The sequence below is a fragment of the Scyliorhinus canicula genome, chromosome 4 (assembly GCF_902713615.1).
Source record: "Scyliorhinus canicula chromosome 4, sScyCan1.1, whole genome shotgun sequence".
In the NCBI taxonomy this organism is placed as follows: Eukaryota; Metazoa; Chordata; class Chondrichthyes; order Carcharhiniformes; family Scyliorhinidae; genus Scyliorhinus; species Scyliorhinus canicula.
In genome coordinates, this window is record NC_052149.1 from 168,737,864 (window position 1) to 168,758,359 (window position 20,496).

The 20,496-nt window shown below is 44.2% G+C and overlaps 1 protein-coding gene across 3 annotated transcripts in view; it reads left to right on the forward strand.

Moving 5' to 3' along the window:
• The window catches only part of LOC119965150 (sideroflexin-1), a 132,643-nt gene that overhangs the window by 87,098 nt on the left and 25,049 nt on the right, over positions 1 to 20,496 (forward strand). For all 3 annotated transcript variants that reach the window (XM_038795498.1, XM_038795496.1, XM_038795497.1), the window contains 7 exons: positions 6,847 to 6,945; positions 7,871 to 7,946; positions 9,277 to 9,362; positions 14,886 to 15,013; positions 16,807 to 16,856; positions 19,313 to 19,362; positions 20,412 to 20,459. In XM_038795498.1, coding sequence (XP_038651426.1) covers positions 6,847 to 6,945; positions 7,871 to 7,946; positions 9,277 to 9,362; positions 14,886 to 15,013; positions 16,807 to 16,856; positions 19,313 to 19,362; positions 20,412 to 20,459 — 537 coding nt within the window. The remainder of the gene's footprint in view (positions 1 to 6,846; positions 6,946 to 7,870; positions 7,947 to 9,276; positions 9,363 to 14,885; positions 15,014 to 16,806; positions 16,857 to 19,312; positions 19,363 to 20,411; positions 20,460 to 20,496) is intronic.

Sequence of the window (20,496 nt, forward strand, 5' to 3'; positions counted from 1 at the left end):
CCAACCATTCCGGCGTCGGGCCTCCCCAAAGGTGCGGAATTCTCCACACCTTTAGGGGTTAGGCCCGCGCCGGAGTGGTTGGCGCCACGCCGACTGCCGCCAAAACCGGCGCCAACGGCCTTTGACACCCGGTGTCGGGGCTGGCCGAAAGGCCTTCGCTGGTTTGCGCATGCGCCGGTGCGTCAGCGTCTGCTGACGTCACAACCGGCGCATGCGCAGTGGGGGGGTTCTCTTCCCCCTCCGCCATGGTGGATGCCGTGGCGGTGGCGGGAGAAAAAGAGTGCCCCCACGGCACAGGCCTGCAAGCCGATCGGTGGGCCCTGATCGCGTGCCAGGCCACCGTGGGGGCACCCCCTGGGGTCCGATCCCCCCCCCCCCCCCAGCCAATCCCACCGCCACCAGAAGTGGTTGATACCACGTCAGCGGGATTGCCCCGTCAGCGGCGGGACTTCGGCCCATCGCGGGTTGGAGAATCGCCGCAGTGGGCAAGCCGATCGGCGGGGTGTGATTCCCGCTCCCGCCAATTCCCGGGTGGCGGACAATTCCGGCCAGGGTGGGGGCGGGACTTACTCCGGCCCCGGGCGATTCTCCGACCCTGCGGGGGTTCAGACAATTCTGCCCCACATCTGCAAATCCTGTCCAAAACCACCTTAACCTCGAACACGCCCAAAACATATGGACATGGTTCGCCGGCCCCCCGCACACTACCCACAGTCCAAAGATGTGCGGGTTAGGTGGATTGGCCATGCTAAATTGCCCGTAGTGTAAGGTTAATGGGGGGATTGTTGGGTTACGTGGGTTTAAGTAGGGTGATCATTGTTCGGCACAACATCGAGGGCCGAAGGGCCTGTTCTGTGCTGTACTGTTCTATGTTCTATGTTCTATCCTCCACCCCTGAAAAGAGTTGACCCATCCTGGATACTGACAGGGCTGGTTTAGCACACAGGGCTGCTTTAGCTCAATGGGCTAGACAGCTGGTTTGTGATGCAGAACAAGGGCAGCAGCATGGGTTCAATTCCCGTACCAGCTGAGAATTGTGAATTCTCCCTCTGTACCCAAACAAGCACCGGAATGTGGCGACTAGTGGCTTTTCACAGTAACTTCATTGCAGTAAGCCTACTTGTGACAATACACGGTTATTTATTTATTTTTGTGGGCCCTGTGTACCACTTTAAACTGGAAGAGACTTAGTCTTGCACACGATGAAAAGGCATTAACCCTCCACAAAGCCTCACTCTAGCCCCCTGCTGTCCCCCCCCCTTCCTTACACTTATGCCTAACTTCCTCCACTGGGGTGCATTCTCTTCAACAGCTCCCCATATATATCTGAATTCAACAACTTCAGATGATCAGCCCCACCTCGACCCATTTGTTTTCATTTCATTTTAACTGTCTTTTACCATTTCTTTCTTTCCTGCACCTTTCTCCTCTTTGCTTCCCCCTTCCCCTCCCCCCACACCTACAGTTCATCCTCTGATGTTAGTTTCTCTGCTGTTTAACCTTTCACATCTTTTGTCCTCTCTGGGGACTGCCATTAACACTCTTTCACCTTGGTTTCTGTGGCCATTAGCACCTGGTTTCCCTGGGTTTCTGTGGCTATGACACATCTTTCATTCGCGCTCCACAGTATAAATATTTCTCACTCTCTCTGTCTGTTAGCTTTGACAAAGAGTCATCGGACTCGAAACGTTAGCTCTTTTCTCTCCCTACAGATGCTGCCAGACTTGCTGAGATTTTCCAGCATTTTCCCTTTTGTTTCAGATTCCAGCATCCGCAGTAATTTGCTTTTACCTAAAGTATTCTATCCCCATCTGCCCCCAACCCCAGAGCCTCGCATCCAACTCACCAGAGCAAACCTATAATTGTCACAGATTGGCACCCACAGGGACATGCCTTCCATTCTAAACTTCTGCCAGCACTGGTTCCAAACCCTCGACGCTGATGCCACCCCTGGGCTTGTGGGGTACCTGGCTGGCACAAACAGAAGAGGTGCCAACAATAGTGCCCTTAAGCTGGTCCCTTTACGTGCAGTCGTCTCCACCGCCCATTTCCTAATTGCAATGTTTGCTGCCCAATAATAGTTTTGCAAGTTCAGCTCTGAACACTTGCTTTAATTAGGCCCCTTGTGCAACAGATGAACCCAGTCCACAAATACCTGCCCAACCCCAACCCGCCCCAGCACCACTAATAAGTACATCCACGTCACCCGATCGAAAGGTTTTCTTCGTGTCTATCGCCACAACCACTTCAATTTCTCGGCCCTCCGAGGACATCATAATAACATTCAGCAACCTCCAGACATTCGTTGACAGCTATAGCCCCTTCAAAAATTCAGTCTGATCCTCTCGTATCGCCCTGGAACTCAATCCTCTATCTGTGTCACCAGTACCTTCGCCAGCAGCTTTGCATCTACATTCAGCAGCGGAATCGGGCGGTATAACCCGCACTGCTGCGGATCCTTGTCCTTCTTTAAAATTAGTGATATCGAAGCTTGAGACGACCTGGGTGGGTGGGGGGGGGGGGGGGGGGGGGGTAACTCAACTCTCCCTATATCATCGACTCATTATACATCCCGAATAACGAGCCCCACCTCCGCCCCATACCTCCTGGAGAACTCGGTTGGGAACCCATCCAGACCTGGGGCCTTCCCCGGTTGCATCAGCTCCAAGCAATCCTTTACCTTCCTCGGTCCGATCAGGACCCCCAGTCCCTATACCTTTGCTTCCACAACCCTTGGGAACTCCAACGCGTCCAAAAATCACCTCATACCCTCAGCCCCCACTGGAGGCTCCAAGCTGTACAATTTCCAGTAAAATGCCCCAAACACCTGGTTCACCTCTGGCTCTGTAACTACTGAACCCCCGCCATCTCTCATCCTCCCAATTTCCTTTGCCACTGCCTGTGTCCTCAACTGATGTGCAAGCAACCTGCTGGCTTTCTCCCTATATTTGCATATTGTGCCCGTGGTTCTGCGCAGCTGTCCCACCGCCTTTCCCGTGGACACATGTCCAAACTCCGTCTGGAGCTTCTGTCTCTCCTTCAGCAGCGCCTACTCAGGTGCTACTGAGTACCTCAGGTCAACCCTCAGAATGGCCTCCACCAACCTCAATCCCTCAGCCCACTCCACTCTCTCCATGTGCGCCCGGATCAAGAAAAACCCTTGCCTTCAGCGCCTCCCACAACGTGGAGAAAGAAACCTCCCCCACCTTGGGCTGGATTCTCCAATTTGGAGACGATGCACCCATGCCTGCACCATGCTTCGTGGCGGACGAGCCCGCAGACCCGGGCCGCAAAATAGTTACCCCCGCCTTCGGCCGGCTCGCACGCCCTGGGCTGCCCCATTACAGTGCCCGCAGCACTGTATAATGCCCCCCCCCCCCCCATCCGTGGATCGGCCCTCCCCTGACTGTAGCGGCGCTGGACTGAGTCCGCAGCAGCCACGCTGAGTTCCCAACAGGTGAGACCACATGTGACCCATGCCGTCAGGAACTCGGCCGATCGGAGCTTCGCGGGGCGGGCCTCAGACAAAATAATGAGGACGTGGATGCGGCATGCTTTTCAGGGCGCCGAGCATCGCGAAAGCAGCGCGGCCCCCAATGTTGGCATCATCGGGGATTCTCCACCCCCTCGCCAAACACGATTTCGGCGTTGGGGATTGGAGAGTCCAGCCCCATAGTCTGCTCCACATAGTCCTGGATAGCCGCCCCTATCTTCTTGCAAACCTCCTTACCTACCAACAACCCCACATCCAATCTCCACTGTGGCCGTTGGATCCAACCACTCCCGCCAACGGCGCCTTGTCCAGGACAAAGACGTCACTCCGGGAGTACACTCTGGATGTGCAAGGAATTCCTCAATCCGCCACACGCCTGCCCCTCCTATGTGTTCATGAACTCCATCAGCTCCTTTGCCATGGCCGATACTGTCAGGGACCCGGGGTCTTTGCCAACACCTGTCTCAAGAACTTCATGTCGTCCCAATTTAGGGCATACACATTCACCAACCTCCCGCTCACCATCACAAATCTACGTCAAGGTTTGTCACTATACTTCCCACCTCAAAAGCCACCCTCTTATTGATCAACACTGCCGTGCTCCCCCCACTGCACTCATTGACGAGCCTGCCAGCATAATAGCCCCACTCGAGGCAACATTCTACTCCCCTTCCCCTCTACTACCCCTCACCCGCAATTCCTCAAAAAACAGTTGAACACACTTACCCAATCCGCACCCACACACAGTACAACAATCCGGCTGGCATACACACCCGCATTCCCCATGCTGGCATTTCCAAAGTTCAGTGTCTTCAAAAGCCTCCCAGTCCCTGGTCTCTCATAAAATTACTCGCCTCCTCTGGCATTTCACTCCTTTCTTTTAGAACTCCGCACCCAAGTCCTGGTAGACGTGCACCATATTCCCTTCCCAGGTCCATTCTTTTGTCTCCTTCGCCCACCACAGAATCTTCTCTTTGTACAGAAAACGATGCAACCACACCACCATCGCCCTTGGCTGCTCCCCCGCTTTCGGCCTCCTCCTCAAAGCTCTGTGCGCTCAATCCACCTCGGGAGGACGGTCGAAGATGCCCTTCCCCACCAACCTCTGAAGCATCTTCACCACATACTTTGCGGCTTGTGTTCGTTCAAAATCCTCAGGTAGCCCCATAATCCAGAGAGTCTGCCTCCTGGAGTGATTTTCCAGGTCCTCCACCTTCTCCCTCCAACGAGGACAACCTGTTCTCACGGACTCCTCCACATTCTGGAGTGCCAAACTCTGCGCCTCCAGCCTTTGCTCCATTCTCTCAATACCTACCCTGATTGGCTCCGCCACCTTAGTCAAAACTTCCAAGGCCTCTTGCCTCTGCTGCTGGAACTTGGCATTCAAAAAATCCTCCAATTGCTCAGTAGGCCATTGGTCAGCCAATGATGCATCAAAGCCCTCCGCCACCTTTCCCTCTGTCACACTTTGAAAGTTCTCCAAGCCAGACTTCTGCCCGTTGCTTGAAATGCTCATCATCTGATAAGCCATAAACCGGCCCCACCAGAGGAGAATTCCTGTTGCTCACTCTTCATGCACTTTGTACCAGCAAGCACTCCCTATATTGGGTGAAAAGGATCAAACAATTCCACCTCGAGTGGGAGCCACCAAATGTGCGACCATTCACTCCCTGCCTGCGACTGGAAGTCGTGCAGTAACCTTTACGTGACACTTTATTGAATGACTTTTGGAATTCATGAATACGTTCCATTTATTGATTCTTTTTTTATGCGCTGTGCTCACTGCATCCTTAAGAAACTCTAAGAAGTTTGTCAAACACCTGGAATTCCCTTCTTAAATCTCTCTACTCCTCTACCTTTCTCTGCTCCTTTAAAGTATTTCTTAAAACTTACCACGTTGATCACCTTTTGGTCATCTGGCCCAATACCTCCATATATGGTTTAGTGTCAAATTCTGTTTGATAATGCTCCTGTGGCATCCTTGGGTCATTTGCTGCATTCAAAGTGCTGTATAAATACAAGTTGTTGTTGAGCAGTTTTGAAGGAAAGTATGATGTCAACTGTTCCATAATAAAAGTACAATATTACCGATAAAACTGTAGCATTATATTACTATGCTAATAGGGGACACGGCTATATAGTAGGAAGAACTTGATGAAAGGTTTTTCAAAGTATCAAATGGTATTTTACAATGGCATTAATGTTACTTAACAGTAGTAATGTGATCAGTATCTCCATGGTTTGTTGTGTAGATTATTAACTTCCTGAAATATTAAAAATGTTCAAAGTAAATGCTTCCATCACATTGTTACAAACCAAGGCACAGATTAATGACCTTATGTAAGAACTGACTCTCACCCAGGCCATGTAGAGATGTATTAAATATATTCATTGTGCTGCATTGATCAGTGCTTCTCTTTTTCCTCTCTCCTACCCTCACTTCCTACTTCCTGTATCTTTATGTTGAAGTCAAACCCATTTCTGAATCAATCTCATTCTTTCTCAGTGATCTGAACATTTTAAAACCTATTTTCTCCCTCAGCCCCCTACTGCTCCACCACCCCCAATATTTCCTCTTATAATCTTTAGGCTTGCATTAATCACTACTTCCTGATATACCTTATCTTCAACCCTAATGACACCCAGCTCCATGAAACTTGACCAATCACTTTTTAACCAATATTTTTATTTATTGTAATGCAGATAAAGAAACAAACAAAATACAATTGTAGAGACTATTGTAATCCAATATGGTCACTGAACAATTTCCCTATTAATTTTCCGAAACGGGTCAGAATTCTACACACTCCAACTGGCAGGTTTTTAGGTGTGCACTTGAAGGGATGTGATTCTCTTCGGATTCCCACCCGCTCCAACCATTAAGCAATTTTACACTGGAGCAGACAAGGTTTTATGTGGGAAGTCTGCCCCAATTGAGCCCCTTAATGGCCAATTTGTAGGCTGACGGCAGGATTGAATTGGGTCTTTTCCGACCGTGGGACCCCTTGAACTTAACTGGACCTCTGGTAGCCAGACATGAGTTCTGACATCCACCTGCACTTTTTCTTCTGTCCACTACAGCACTGTTGCTGCAGGACTGAAGAGCTGTGGGCCAATCAGATTGCTCTAAGGCAGGACCCTCTTTAAAGTTGAAGGGGTGGAGTAGCGCCTGCAGCCATTTGATGCTATTCGAGGGTTAAATGGCTGTGGGGCACTCCGAGTCGGTGGGGTTGTGTTCCTCACTGACTCCTCAAATGGCAGGTAGCAAGACCCTACCATCTGAAAAACTTAGGTCAGTACTATAATTTCTAACTAAATATTAACTGTAATGTTTCCTATTTATTTGATTTTAGAACTACTCCAGCTGTGGTTTTCTGGCAGTGGATTAATCAGTCCTTCAATGCTATTGTGAACTATACTAACAGAAGTGGAGATGCTCCGATAACTGTAGGGTAAGTTGTGTTTTTATTAATATTGATGAACAGCATTGTCATAAATTTGTGTTTTGGACTGTATTTCATATGTTGCCAATGATGGTTTTGTTGATCAAAATAAAACTAATGTAAACAAGACTGAGCTTTCATGTGTTTATTGTTTGTATTGTATCAGTGTAGTGTTTTCATCATAGTTAACACTGTTTAGATTTTGTTCTAGAAGTTGTTTTGTTATGCTCCTGACGTAGCATAAGCTGCTTCCTTGATGTGCACTCTGAAAAAGGAAGGTTCAGACTTAGAGATAGCTTAAACACATTTATTAAACTGTTAACGATTCTCCTACTTGAATTCGACTCTCCTGTTAATCCTGCTATAGCTACTCAGACTGACGAACCAGTCTGCTACAATCCACGTGGTGGGTGTGATGTATTCAATCAACCCTGTGCACTCACCAAGTGTCTCCACTGGAAAGAGGAAGATCATGAGTGCTGTGTCCTTATATGAAATGAAAATGAAATGAAAATCGCTTATTGTCACAAGTAGGCTTCAAATGAAGTTACTGTGAAAAGCCCCTAGTCGCCACTTTCCGGCGCCTGTTCAGGGAGGCTGTTACGGGAATCGAACCGTGCTGCTGGCCTGCTTTCAAAGCCAGCGATTTAGCCCTGTGCTAAACAGCCCCTCTATATATGGGTTGATGTAATGCCCCCCTGTGATGGTGTCACCTCTGTGTGTATCATGAATGCCCATTGGTCGTGTCCTATCTTACTGACCTATTAGTTGAATGTCTGTGTGTCATGTCTCTGGTGCTCCCTCTAGTGTCTATCTAGTCTAAGTGTATTTACATTAATCCCTTGTGTATTTACAGTGATGCATATCACCACAGAAGTCTTAAGAATATCATTACAATTATGATTTCTGATTTTATTTCCTGTCTAAATTACAGACAGCTTGGTACAGCCTATGTTTCTGCTACAACAGGTGCTGTAGCAACAGCTCTTGGCCTTAATTCGCTAACGAAGGTATTGTTAACTTCTGATATGTGCATATTTTATCAGCTAATGGATCTTGGAATTGTGGCGAAGGTGTATTGCTGAGATCATGAGGATGAGACCAGAAGTGAGCAGACGTAACTAGTGCTGTATTCAAGGAGCAGAGATGGAGAGATCAAACTGGAACTATAGAAGGATTTGAAGGGATAAATTGCAAAAGATCTTGTGCTTCACGATTCAGAAAACACATCAGCAGGTGGTTCGGAGCTAATTTGATTCCTGGTCATGTTCATTATTAGAGGACAGTGTATAATAAAGAAGCACGGTAGCATTGTGGATAGCACAATCGCTTCACAGCTCCAGGGTCCCAGGTTCGATTCCTGCTTGGGTCACTGTCTGTGCGGAGTCTGCACATCGTCCCCGTGTGTGCGTGGGTTTCCTCCGGGTGCTCCGGTTTCCTCCCACAGTCCAAAGATGTGCAGGTTAGGTGGATTGGCCATGATAAATTGCCCTTCGTGTTCAAAATTGCCCTTAGTGTTGGGTGGGGCTACTGGGTTATGGGGATGGGTTGGAGGTGTTGACCTTGGGTAGGGTGCTCTTTCCAAGAGCCGGTGCAGACTCGATGGGCCGAATGGCCACCTTCTGCACTATAAAATCTATGAACAGAACCGTGGATACTTTACTCCTTCACGATGCAAAGATACTGAACCTAATTGTTAATGTTGTTTTGAGCTGAGGCTAACCGGGGATTGAACATAAGACTTCTACACTAGTATTTCACATGTCAATACATTTACCCACTAAGCATAGATGTGAACTTCAATGCAAGAATGTTTTCATTCTTGTATGAGTATTATTCAATTCCTTCAGATATTCAATTTTTTCTTTAACTTTCCTTCATTTGAATATGTTTTCTAACATGGATTCATTGCAATTAATGATGCATGACAAAAGCCTCATGTGCATTCGCACTTTAGGATAACGTAGATAAATTCCAAAATACAAGAATAGTTCACTTAAAATTTAGTTACAAGGGATGTTGAGATTAAATGAAAGACAATTAAATAGTTTCGCTTGTATCGGTATTCTTTGCGAGAATATATTGCATCGTGGAAACCGATTCCAGCTGCGTTTCTCAGAATCCTGGTTTTGAATTCTTCACTTCCCCATTTGGTAAGAGGCAATATAATAAGCACTATTAATGATAACTTGTTCATAATATATGGATAAGGAAAAACATTCAAGGGACAAAAAAGTGTAATGTTTAGACGTTTGTATAGATATGATGAAGAAAATTTGGTCTATCTCCCTTAGTTGTTCTTGTAAAGGAAGTAATTAATGATCCATTTCTTCTATACAGCGTGTGACACCTCTAATAGGACGCTTTGTTCCATTTGCTGCAGTAGCTGCTGCCAACTGTATAAATATTCCTTTAATGAGACAGAGGTAAGTTTTTCATCTATTGTCTGAATAGCAGTGAAACATAAATTTCAAAATGAAATAATTCTAGGGGTGACAATGTATCATACACTGGGTTATCCAATTCCATACTTACTGAGCAATTTCAAGCAGAGTTCGGGCACTTCTCCAAAATCAAGTGGCAGTCACAGTGAACTATTCCTGAGAGACTCCTTATTAGCAAATAAAATTTAACAGAGTGCTGGGAGCAGCCCTATTACCTCACACTATATGCAAGTGACAGCTTGGAAAAATTTGAGGAACAAAACTCTTGATTGCTGTGAAAGTTATCAGGATGCTACAAAAATCCAGTAAGATCAATATATGTGCTTTGTGAGACATAACATGCCCATCATAATTATTGTTTACTGAGTGGGATACTCCTGAATTTTGTAAAAGATTGAGAATATTTTTGAAATTACATTTTCCCATTCGTGGTCATGCAGTGGGAACAACAAGGGCGCAATTTAACGGAAGAATTTCCAAGTGTCATTTCAGATGAGTTTGGCTGGGAGTTCCTGCCGGCTCTGTGACCCAGTTTCCCACAACTATCTAACCACACTTAGCCATTTTTTTGGACCCTTGCGAGTTTCTCTCCAGGGTAGACCACACTTAGAATTATTCCCATCACTGGGGACCTGGCTCCTTGGAGATCGGGCTGTCTTTTTGAAAGGGTGCCCTGATCTCTGAGTGAGCTTGAGGGTCCCCCCTCCCTCCCCCCACCCATGGACAATGTCACCCCCCCACACACATGGGCATTACCCCCCCACCCAAATGAGGACACTCCACAATAGGTCGCTGAGGGGCCTCCTTTTTCGGGCCTTCGTTTCCCCCCCCCCCCCCCCCCCCCCTTCCCCCGCACCCAACCTTCAGGAGGCCCCTTGTACCCGCCCATCAACCCCCACCCACCATACCCCTCATTATGGGCATCGCTCCCCCAGGCCCTGTCCCATGGCAGCACCACCTGGGCACCCTTGCACTGGCACCCTGTCAGTGCTCATACCAATCAGGCAGTACCATCCTGGCACCTTGGCAGTGTCAGGATGGAAGTGCCAAGGTGCCAGCCTGGCCTGGTGGTACCCTGACCACCTAGGGGCCTTCAGTGGCCTGGGAGGCCCTCTCCCCTCCTCCCCTAGATGTCATTCCGCCAGATCTACATTTGTGTGTACCAGTACTAATCAGCGCTCTAAGATCCTCTTGTTGGAGAGTCAGTTAGATCCCAGGAGGCTGTTAGATTTCTTTATGAAATGGAGATTGGTCTTAATTGGTGAATATTGGTTTCTCACCACACCTAGGCGGGATCCGGAACCCGTCAATGTAAGTGAGCCGGTTAGATCACAAGCCGCTTGTTACCAGGCGTGCTTCCCGATTTGGGCCGCTCCTGCGATCTAACAGGCTTGCACAGATCCTCAGTGGGCACGACATGGCCATTAAATCGTGCCTCAAATCTTTAAATTCTCTTTAATATTTTCCTGTTTAAAAAAAACTGTGATTTCTATTCACCATATATAGTGTGATGGCAATACATTTATTTTACAACCTGGATAATATGTTTCTCAGTATTGCATGATTTAAGCTTCTGAAAATTGTTTCATCAGCTTATTTAACATGGCTTCACAAACCAAAAGGTGGATGGATCATACTGAATTGTATTTCTGGAAACGTATGGACTTTTTCGGTGAATTTTCAGAAATGACTGTTAAACTCAATTTTGGAGCCTGGAACGTACTATTCCTCCTCAATAACTAGCAAAACAATCGATCGGAACGAAAAAATGCCCCCGTTGCTCGTGAATTCAGGTACCTCAACATTGAGGTCGCTGCCTTACAAGAGACTCAAAAAGCAGGCAATGGGCAACTGAGGGTAGAAGACGGTGGTTACACCTTCTTGAGATGAAAACCCAGCAATCAGCCCAGGACACACAACTCGTCAAACGACTCTTGAAGCTCCCTGGCAGCATCAACGAATGCCTCATGACTCTTCATCTGAAACTTGCCAAGAACCAGCAGGCAGCGGTCGATATACCCAAACTTTTGATGCCATGATGAATCCAAAAAAGATTTCTACTCCGTTCTGGACACCATACTCTCCAACATTCCCAAGGAAGATAAGATCATCCTCCTTGGGGACTTCAATGCCAGAGTTGGAAAGATCGCCCAACACTGGAAAGGAATCATGAGACAGGAAGAGTTGGAAATTGCAAGTCCACTGGGATTTGCCTCACCAAAGACATGGAACACCAGCTTGTCATTATTAACACAGTGTTGTGACCCGCTGGGTTAGTGTGCGGTCAATTCCAGCCCCACCTGACCCGGAGTTGAAGCACAATTTAAATTAATAAATAATTCTTCGAAAAACACCCAAAGTCTTTGGCCCTTGTCTGCCTAATAAATACAGTCGCAGATTTGTAAATTAATTTAATTAGTAACAGTAACTATAATTAAATCTATAGCAGATACAACCGGTTAGTTGTTGTACAAATACACAAGACAGACAAACAGAGGGTGGTAAAGAGGGTTGAAGAATAATGATAAAAGTAAAAAGGATAAGAGTCTTTGTTTCAGATAGTTGTTTTCTATCATACCTTTCTTCAGTCCAGGCTTTCAGTTCGAGGTTTCTGTTTCTTCGGTAATGGTTTTCACTGTACATTCATTCAGGTTTGAGTTTTAGAAATACAGCAGCTATGCATCTTTCCTGGAGAAAAACCAGAGAGAGAGCAGCTTCTTTTCCTCTGGCGTCCAGGAATCCGACTGTCCTTCCTTGGTTAAAAATGATGACAACAAAAATAAAGAAAGGGGTGGGAAATGGGAATCAACGGGAAGGCCCCTCACAACTGTTCCGCCAAAAAGACAAGTTCAAAACTTCCCGGAGACATCCACGATCAAAGCACTGGCATATGATTGACTACACATCGTCCGAACCAATGCCCTCATCACCAAAAAAATAACCAGTGCAGATGACTGCTTGACTGACCACCGGCTCATCCGCTCCTGTATGTCCATCAGAGTACGGTGAAGAAACAGCTCAGAAAAAAGATCAATGTTTCAAGAGCCAAGCATGCTTGCGAACCTCCCAACAATGTCTTCACCAAACATTTTTAAATGTTCTTTCTAATGGAATGGAGGAAAAGTTGAAAGAGCTGAAGACAGCCATCATCTCAAGCTATGAAGAAACCATCAGCTACAAGACCAAGTCTGGTTCAATGTGACTGACTATACCATCCAATACCTCATCAATAAGAAGAGGAAAGCTCTGTCAAAATGACATCACCAGCAAGGCAAAGAGGCAAACTCATCAAACAGCAATGGTGGATGTACAAAGAACGACCAGGGAAATCAAAATGCAATGGTGGACTGAGAACGCTAAGGAGCTGCAACCCCTCACCGATGACCATGACATCTGGGGCTTCTTCAATGCCACCAAGGCAATCTATGGACCCAACATCCTCGACCTCATTGGTGCAGAGTGAAGACGGAACCCTTTGAGAGACCGAAAAACATCAGCCTTCGATGAGAGAACACTTCGAAGAACTCCTAAACCGTCTTACAATCATAGATGACGACGTGTTCAAGGAAACTCTCCAACCTCCCCATCAAAGATGATCTTGGACTCCCACCAAGCATGGATGAAATTGAAGCCACCATTAAACATATGAGAATGGAGAAGCCGCAGGAATGGAAGGGATTCCAGTGGAGATTTCAAAACGTGGAGAGGAGATCACATGTCATCTCCATTAGCTGTTCCTGAAAATTTGGGACAGAAAATAAATCCCTGCTTATCGCAGGGATGCCATCATCACCACCATCTTCAAAAAAGGAGACAAATCGTACCGTGGGAACAACCGAGGACTCTTTCCTGGGAATCCTTGCTCGCCATCTTATCCAAATCTCTGAAGAGAAATGCCAGAAGCAACATCAACAACTCTACCATGGCCTTCATCGATCTGACCCTGTCAATTTTGACTCTGTCAATCGGAAAGTGCTATTGAAGACCCTGTCAAAGGGCAGCTGTCCAGAGAAATTCATCAATATCCTCCGACTCCTCCACGACAGGATGTCGACAACAATTTTAATCGAAGGACACAAGACAGAAACCTTCGAGGTCAAGACTGGAGTCATGAAGGAATATGCCGTTGCTCCCACCCTTTTCTTCATCGCCACCATCTTTCACCTTATCAAGAACAAGCTTCCCAGTAGAGAGAGCGTCGTCTACAGGATGGCCGGAAACCAAGAAAACAATATTGACATTGCTCGTGGAACCTCAGTAGCGGATGACAATGCTATCTCAACTCTCCAGTTGAGAATCTACAGCTATGCCTGACACCTTCATGGAAACATACCGAAGAACCGGTCTCAGCCTCAATCTCAAGAAGACTCGAGTCCTTTATCAATCTGATAAAGATAAATCAGGGCAAGATCCAGTCTCTCCCTCCATCAAGATCAACGGAGAAACCGTCTGAAAAGTGGAACATTTCTCCTAACTGGGGAGCCACCTTTCCTTTAAGGCTGACATCGATGCTGAGATCCAACATCGTATACACTCCACGAGTGCAGCCTTCAGATGCCCAAAGAAGACATTCTTCGACCATGACATCCATGCTGATACTGTACCAAGATCCTTGTGTACAAAGCAGTTACCCTCCCAACTCTTCGACATGGCTCATAAACTTGGACTTTGTACAGACACCACCTCAAGGCCTTGGGGTGGTGGTTCTCCTCACCAGCCGGGAGGACAGGCGTCCTTGAAAGAATACCAGCGACCTCGAGTCCAAGGACACCTCCCGGAAACACCTGATAAGTGTGCGGTCAATCATACTCATTAGCAAGTAATCACTGAAGACGGAGAATTTGTACAGTAATGGCATTCCTTTTATCTAACAGTTCGAATAATATGTTTCTCAGTACTGCATGATTTAAGTTTCTGGAAATCTTTTCATTAGCTTATTTAACATGGCTTCATGGAGGTGCGAAGGGGGGTGGGCGTCTGGAGAGAATGCTCGCTAATGACATGTTAAATAGATTAAAATTAATTACAGTACAATATGCATGACTCCAATTGTGAAGGAGGGTGGGGGATGATTCCAGAAGCCAATCGTGCCGGAGAGAATCATGCTTTCGCTTCTCTACATATTTTTAACCCACGCTGACATTCTCGCAGACGGAGAGAGGAGACTCAAAATCGTTCCCTGTATTTCTGAAAAGGGGATGGGCTTTTTCAGTGAATTTTCACAAAAAAGTATTTTTGAAAAGCTGGAGGTTTAGATTTCTGCAAGTAAGCTGTCTTTTTCCAATGGATAACCAGGTCTGGACTGATTGTAAGGAAGCACAAAAATGTAATGATCTAAACTTTTTCATTGTTTTTGAGCTTTGAGTACAAAAATATAAATTGTAACCTGGCATTTCTTCTTGCTCAACCTAAAAACCTTTCAGCATGGAGTTCCAAAGCGCTGTTTTGAAGTTTGCGATGCCAAACATTCCAAAAATATCTTCAGGGTCTGCTTTCATTCCACAGAGAATTGAAACATGGAATACCAATAACAGATGAGAATGGCAACCGACTAGGAGAATCAACAAAAGCTGCTCAACAGGCCATTGTACAGGTGGTCATCTCTAGGATCCTCATGGCTGCTCCTGGGATGGGTCAGTAGTACTAAAAGTGGTGTGTTACAGATCACTGGGAATCAGAGTTGCTGTGACAACATGCACTTTTACATGCATTTTACAGTCTGGAGCTATGGATAGTGATGGTAGAAGTTGCAACTTTTTTCCATCACTGGTTGACTAGGAATCTACTCTTACTGCCAGCCATTGGTATGTATTGGAAGGGTTTGCAGGTTGATAATCAATCTGTTTGACCATATTATGAGTGTAACTTCCTTGGCTGTCGAGTGGGACTTGAACCCAGAGCTTCTGTCTCGGAGGCAGGGACACTACCTATTGCGCCACAAGACCTTCATAGTATTAAGAGTAAATAGTTGTAATAAACTGACGTCCTGAGTCACTCCAGTTAGACAAATTTCTGTATTTTGTTTCTATTATTTATACAATGTGTTGCCAGGCAAACACCAAATATTGTTTTGTTGTTCATGGGTTTCTGCTGTGTAGCTTCCTTAAGTGTTACTCTTTGGTGTTGGAAACAATACTTATTCCAAATTTACTGTAGGTAATCATTATGATAATTATTGTAAGTAATCATTATGATTAATCGTTTTGATATATTTCCATGCCAGTTATGTTTTACAAAATAATTCAATTGCACTTTGAAGCAGATTTTTTAACCACAGTTATTTTTCAGTCTTGTTTGTGTTTTTTGAATTCAAACTTCAAATACAATGTTGGGTTGCTGCTAGATTTAGCATTCATTAACACTGTTAGCATTTGCTAGTTATTCTTGTAGTAGAATTCAGGGGGCCCACCTATGCCTGTCATTCAAACTCAATTTTCTTCAGTAGGTGGATCTTGACCTGAATTTGGATTAAAAAGCTCATGGCTATCATGAATGAGATAGCAAAATCTAGCAGTGGTATCTGTCCATGACTATAAAACACATTGATTTACAAATATTATGGACCAGCTTTAGCAAGTACTTTTGAAACATTCACAACTTGGCTGTCTAAAGCATGCCAGTATGGAAATTAGAGACCCAGAGAAGTGGAGGAAGTTGCTGAATATATGGAAATGTAGATCTGTGCTTTTGAGAGCTGTTGAATAAAAGTGTAAATGCAAACACTGTTCCCAATACCTGCCATATGTTTCTCTGCTGAGTTTGAACATTATTTAACAATTGTATTTTCCTAACTATTTGCTCCTGGCTCTGCACAAAGACCAAGGAGATCAGTTAGATAGTTTGGTGAATAAGAAAATGGATGAAAATTGGATTCAGTTAAGAATATCAGGTCAATAACAAATTCATCTTGATTAGGAATCTTTTATTTCTTGTTCAGGAGCTGTTGGGGAAAGTCGGTGCGAACAGTGAGGAAGCAAATGGCTTAAGTGCACACTTTCTAATTTAGTTTCTTATTGTAAAATGTTAATATATTTCCCCTGACAATCTTGAAGTACAGTATCAGTAAAATTTCCATTTTAGCGTAGTCTTCTGAGATTGTGTGATTCTTCGTCTTGTGAGTTTCAGGTATTAATGCTGGCAATACCTCCAATTGACACCTTGAAAATGTTACTTTGGCCATTTATTATAGGTTTCATCAACTTTCATCCAAAGACTTACAGAATGCTAGAAAATTCACATACTTTTTTCGATGGAATTCAAAACTATTTGTTGCAAATGTCAATCCGAAAACTTTTATAATCATTGCATTGGACTAGAATTTAAAATATTTGAAACATGCTTAGCTTATTATTGTTACCTGATATACCTGCTCTTTTGTTATTTTAATTGTGATTATATTGTTAAATTATTAAATACCTTTTTACAGCTATCCCTCCATTTATAATGAATACCTTGGAAAGGAAAGCTTTCTTAAAGGTAAGTTTTATTTAAATATTTATCTTTTGAATTTTTATGCTTTCTGTTTGTGGAGCTATTCTAATGGTAGTGCTAATATCCAGCAATATTCAGTTTGTTTCCTTTGTTTAAAAAAGATTAATGTAGCTATTTGCTCATTACACGACTGACCATTTCATCTTAAAATCCATAAAAAGTTGTAATGAACTAGAAGAAAAACAAGTACTGTACATGAATGCCTTTTCATCACATCTTTACTTTGTAACTTATGTTCTAAACATTATGCACAAGTGAAGTGAAGCAATTGTGAGTGCAAATAAATTAATGGGATAGAAAGGGCAACATTTTAACCTGCTCAAAATCCATCCACTCACACGGAGTTAAATTCAGACCAAAGTATTTTAAGACCCTTGGGTCTGGCGCATGTAAACAGACTACCTAAGGCACAGAGACCATTAAAAAACTGTTGTAGAAGCAGCATATTGGTGAGGTGTGTTCGAGCATGGGTATTGATTGTAATGGACTGTTTTGATTCTTGTTCTTCAAAGTCCCTGAAGTGCATTTTGCCATTTTGGGAGGGGTGCTTTTCGGTGCACATTGCCCATTGAAGATATTACAAAGAGCATTGATGACAATTAACTCCATTCCCTAACCAGCAACTGCATCCTTCATATTGTAAACTGTCTGATGGTGAACCAGACCTTTGTGTCAAATTTTATCCAGCTCCAAGCCATTACCAAGATCGCCTATTTCCACTTCCTGAACAACCCCTCCTCCCTCTGCTTCAGTTCATCTGCTGCTGGAACATTTATCCATGCCTCTGATAAGTCCAGGTATTAGGCTTGAGTATTTCAATAAAGTCCTGGCTGGTCTCCCATATTCAACCAATCATAAACTTGAGGTCACCCTAAGCTTTTTAAAAATTCATTTTGCAGGATGTGGGCATCAGTGATTAGGCTAGCATTTATTGCCCATCCCTAGTTGCCCTTCAGAAGGTGGATTTGCCTTCTTGAACTGCTGCAGTCCTTGAGATGTAGGTCAATCCACTGTGCTGTTAGGGAGAGAGTTCCAGGATGTTGCCCCAGCGACAGTGAATGAACTGCAATATATTTCCAAGTCAGGATGGTGAGTCACTTGGGGGAACCTCCACGTGGTGGGACTCCCAGGTATCTGCTGCTCTTGTCCTTCTAGATGGTAGTGGTCATGGGTTTGGAAGGTGCTGTCTAAGGACTTTTGGTGAGTACCTGCAATGCATCTTGTAGATTTCTCATGTCCCAACTGACACAAAGTCCTGTTGTCCATCTACAATTGCTCCCAGCTAAACAATAGCTTGATTTTAAAATTCTCATCCGTGTTTTCAAATCCCTCAATGGTGCTACCTCCCACCCCAGCTGTCTCTGTAATCGCTCCAGCCCTAAAATTCTCCAAAATATATGTGCCGTACTGACCATCCCTGACTTTTACAATAAATGGCAGAACCCTTAAGGGTATTGATAGCCAGAGGGATCTCAGTATACAGGTCCACATGTCACTGAAAGTGACAATGCAAGTGGAGAAGGTAGTCAAGAAGACATACGCATGCTTGCCTTCATCTGATGGGGCATTGAGTATAAAAATTGGCAAGTCATGCTGCAGCTGTATGGAACCTTAGTTAGGCCACATTAGGAAAATAGTGTTCAATTCTGGTTGCCACACTACCAGAAGGATGTGGAGACTTTGGAGAGGGTACAGATATAATGTTCTCTGTATGCATGGATAGCTAGGTCTTTGTAGCTGAAGTGATCAGAGAACATACAGCTTTGTAAATGAACAAAACTGTTTATTAATTAACCAAATCACTAAAGGGTTTCTATGATATAAGATTACAATTGGATATTATGACTAAATACAAACAACTATGGTTAACTCTTATTAATTCCTGTTGACTCAGAAGCTACTCAGTATGTGACTGTACTCTGTGCTTGTCCAGGTTCTGTCTCATTGTGCTGTCCAGGAGATTACCTCCTATTTCCATGCGGCCTGTCTTCCAGTGACCTACTCCTGTCATCATCCTATCTGTGGTCGGATGCTAGAATCTCAGTCTATGCATCCAGCACCTATCTTTACTTACAGTTAGGTTATTAAATTATACACAAATTATATTCTACATATCATTACACAGAAGAGGTTTATCAGGATGTTGCCTGGAATGGAGGGCATTAGCTGTGAGGCGAGGCCGGAATTGAACCTGGGTCCCTGGAGCTGTGAGGCAGCAGTGCTAACTCACCACTGTGTCACCGTGCTACCATGTTTACATTTATCTTTAACTGACCAGTCCTTGTAAAAGTCATTAATGACTTAATGCTTCCTTCACATGAACCTGTGACTCTAATACAAAATTTAGCTAGCTTGTTGGGGTTAGTGAAATACTGTAGTGATACTGATATTTCTATCTAAATTTACATAATTGTAAGTTATTGATATTTGCATTCTTATAGCGATTCCCATGGATGAGTGCACCAATTCAAGTGGGCTTGGTGGGAGTCTGGTGAGTAGAAGGGTTTTGAAATCTCCCTAATTGTCCAGCAGTGGAAAAGATAATTGAAGAAATTAATAGGTTGGAAATAGACCCTTTTTTTATAAGGTCACTTTTTACGAATGTTAATATATTCACCAAGAGTGATTCCTCTTATTCTCGAACTGTGCCATCTTGAGGGAGTCTTTAAGATGCCACTTTTTACCTGAAGAGAATGCCCTCAGCAAAAATTCATATTACATTCATTAGTCTGTTATAGTTATTGCTTCATGAAATGGGTGTCGAGAAAAACATTTTTTGTCAATTAGCATCTCGCTACACAATATAAAGCAAATTTTTGCTTTAGAAAAGAAAATTTGCATTTTGGGATTGGATTACACGTCTTTAAAAGATTTTTTATCTAACTGATTACTGTTTCTACTTTGTAAAAACATGCCATGTTTTGTTTTTATATAAGTCGCCAATTGTTTAATCTCCCACAATGTTAAGATGTTCCTTGCAGACACCAAAATTCTTTGTTGCTTTTAACGTAACTCTGTCACTTCAGAGAGTCAAGCATCCATCATTAGATAAATAGATACCTTTAACCAAGGCATATAATTTGTGAATGAAGTATTTCAAAGTGGCAGGCTCTCTTATGGTTTCTGCCAAGCCAAACCTAGCCCCATAAAACTCAGATTCAGAAGAAGTTCATTTGTGATATTTCCATAAAGTTGATCTGATGGAAATGTTCCCGTATGATTCTGTGTGGCGAGCAGCTGGAATAGAATGCCTATTTACCTGGGTCTCTGCTCAACTGAAGTCTCTGTTGGCTGCTTGTATACAGGTTTGGCCTCATGATGTTTACAACATTTTTGAATTAATTAAATAATATTTGTTCAAAAAAAGTAGCTTTAATATTCAGAGCAGGTGTTGTCAAAAAAATACTAATGGAACTTTTATCATGCCTTGATGGGTTGATAAATATTGGGAATATTTCAAATGCATTGGGAGGGAAATATATGTTGGCGCATTGGTTGCATTCTGTCCATTTTTATTGTTGGTATCCTTTCTCATTTCAGCTTGGTATTTGCCACACCACTTTGTTGTGCATTGTTTCCACAGAAAAGGTAACAAAACAGTTCAAGCATGATACGTCTGTTGATG